A 2,470-nucleotide genomic window follows, 5' to 3' on the forward strand; every position below is an offset into this window, starting at 1 on the left:
GCCCGCCCCACCTCTTCCTGTCCACCTTCAACACCCTCTTCGTCGCCGGTCCCAGCCCCCTGTCGCTCCACCCGCAGCTTCTCCTCCGCCTCCTCTCCGCCCTCTCCTCCACCGCCGCCTACTTCCCGTCCGCGCTCCACCTCCTCCGGCTCGTCTCCTCCCGCCTCCCCCTGCCGGCGCCGCTCGTCCTCGCCTCCCACAACCTGCTCATTGAGGCCGCCGCCCGCTCCGGCCACCTCGCCGTGTCGCTCTCTCTCTTCCACCGCCTGCGCTCCCTCCACGTGTCTCCCGACGGCCACACCTACCGCATGCTTACCCAGTCGCTCTGCCGCCGCGGCCAGGTCCGCACTGCCACTATCCTGCTCGACGAAATGCTTCACAGGGGCATCCCTGCCGATCCTCTGGCGTACACCACCGTGCTCAACGCCCTCTGCCGCGAGAAGCAGCTCCGCGAGGCCTACCGATTGCTGTGCCTCATGCGAGGCCGCGGGGTCTCGCCTGACATTGTGCACTACAACACCGTCATTGTCGGAATGTGCCGTGAGGGGCGGCCACTGGATGCCTGCAAGGTGATTGGTGATATGACGGATAATGGCTGCATACCGAATGCAGCGTCGTATGCAACGGTGGTGAATGGGTTGTGCGTTAGTGGGTTGTTTGACAAGGCAGAGACATACTTGGAAGATATGGTGAGTAAAGGGATTGTACCACATTTTTCGGTGTTCCATTCGGTGATCAAGGGGTGTTGCACAGTGGGAAAGGTAGAGGAGGCTGCTAGGATGATGAGTCGGATGCTTGATATTGGGATGCCTCCACATGTTGAGACATGGAGTTCAGTGATCAGCAGTATTTGTAGCGACGAGGACTATGTTGAGGTGATTTTGTTGCAAATGCTGAAAGGAAGGGGGTGCTGCTCGAAGACGATCTCGAGGAGTACCTTGTGATGATGTTATGTGGTGTGGTGGCAGAGATTTAAGAAGCAATCAGTTTGTAGTTCCTCATATTTTTTGAAGGCTTGTAGTTCCTCATTTTTGGTGATGATATAAACAATCAGCCTTGCTGAAAACACAATGGCACAGTGCAAATTGTGGACCGCAAAGGCATATTTTCTGCCAAAACGCAACTGCCGGAGAAAGCAACTTGTTTTGCAAAGGTGAGATCCTGGTCGTAGATCATCGAAGGGCAGCTACCGCGGTGGTGATCACAATGCTTCACTTGAAGCCAGTACAGACAGAAAAGATAGTCCCATACTACTTGTTTGCAAGGTGCACAAACTGCAAAGTAGGCGTGGAGCTCATAGTTGAGGAAACAGAGGCTGTCAACCAGTTGAAGTGAAGATCAAGATGCCAAGAGTCCATCCTAGTGCCTGGTGTGGAGACCTGCTGGATACGGCGTTCTGCTCAAAGGAAGATATTGGGGCTATATTATGTGGGATGTGGTCCAGTTGGACAGTACGCAATGGTCGCCACCACAGCGAAGTGTGAATGAAATTAACCTCTGCATGCAGATGGGGCTTGAGATGTTGCTGCAGATCTACTGCATTCAAAGAGAAACAACATGGATCAAGAGAAACAAAAGATGAACCCTAAATGGCACCCTCCTGCTCCTGGAGTCGTTAAACTGAATGTTGATGATGCGTTCGAGGCAACTGATAACCAGGGAGCTACTGGAGTTGTTATTAGAGATGAAATGGCAGCCTCATTGCAGTTTGATGTTCCTGGTATGGTTCCACTCCTGTCGTGTTGACTGCTGAAGCCTGTGCTTGTGGAGATGGAGCAGTGCTGATGCCTGAAATCTGAATCGGTGCAAAAATGCTTTTCACGTTTGCGTTCAGCAGCGGAAACACTAATGCTTTCATTTTTGCTGCTGCTATCGATGCACGAGATGCTCATTTACTGACGTGACAGTGTCAAACGTAAACAACCCTCGTAGCTAGGTTGATGTTGTTTCTCAAGGTCAGTAGCAAAATACTACCTCCGTCTCAAAATACAAGACGTTTTTGCAGTTCAGGAGACGTACTTACCTGTTAAGCATCGAAGCCTTCCCCACCGAATTCGATGGCCCTAGAACATGCACACCCTTGCGACCAAGGGAACGGAGGGGAAGTATCAGGTACTCCCATCATTCGGGTACTCCTGGTGCTCCGAGTTTAAAAAAATCAGAAATATTTTAAAAAATTCCGAAAAAAGTGAATGCTCGCAAGGAATGTAACTACAACTCCAAAAAAAATCAGGTCCAAACTTGAAATGTACATAAAAAAAGTGAAATCTGGCATGAATAGTGTAAGAAAAAGACAAAATCAACATTGGCACTATTCAGATCCCGATTTCACATTTTTTTACTCAATGTTTCGAGTTTGGATCTGAAATGTCTAGGGCTTGTAGTCACATTCCTTGCGAATATTCACAATTTTTTTGAAATTTTTGGAAACATTTAGGATTTGTTTTTGAACTCGGAGCACCGGGAGTAC

General features: G+C 49.9%; 1 protein-coding gene across 1 annotated transcript in view; it reads left to right on the forward strand.

Moving 5' to 3' along the window:
• Positions 1-1,899, forward strand: part of LOC123112820 (pentatricopeptide repeat-containing protein At4g01400, mitochondrial) — a 2,746-nt gene extending 847 nt beyond the window's left edge. Inside the window, exon 2 of the mRNA XM_044533921.1 lies at positions 1-1,899. This exon is cut by the window's left edge and continues 8 nt beyond it. Coding sequence (XP_044389856.1) covers positions 1-944 — 944 coding nt within the window. The 3' untranslated portion in view covers positions 945-1,899.
• The last annotated feature ends 571 nt before the right edge of the window (positions 1,900-2,470 follow it).

Source organism: Triticum aestivum, chromosome 5B, assembly GCF_018294505.1.
Source record: "Triticum aestivum cultivar Chinese Spring chromosome 5B, IWGSC CS RefSeq v2.1, whole genome shotgun sequence".
NCBI classification, from domain to species: Eukaryota; Viridiplantae; Streptophyta; class Magnoliopsida; order Poales; family Poaceae; genus Triticum; species Triticum aestivum.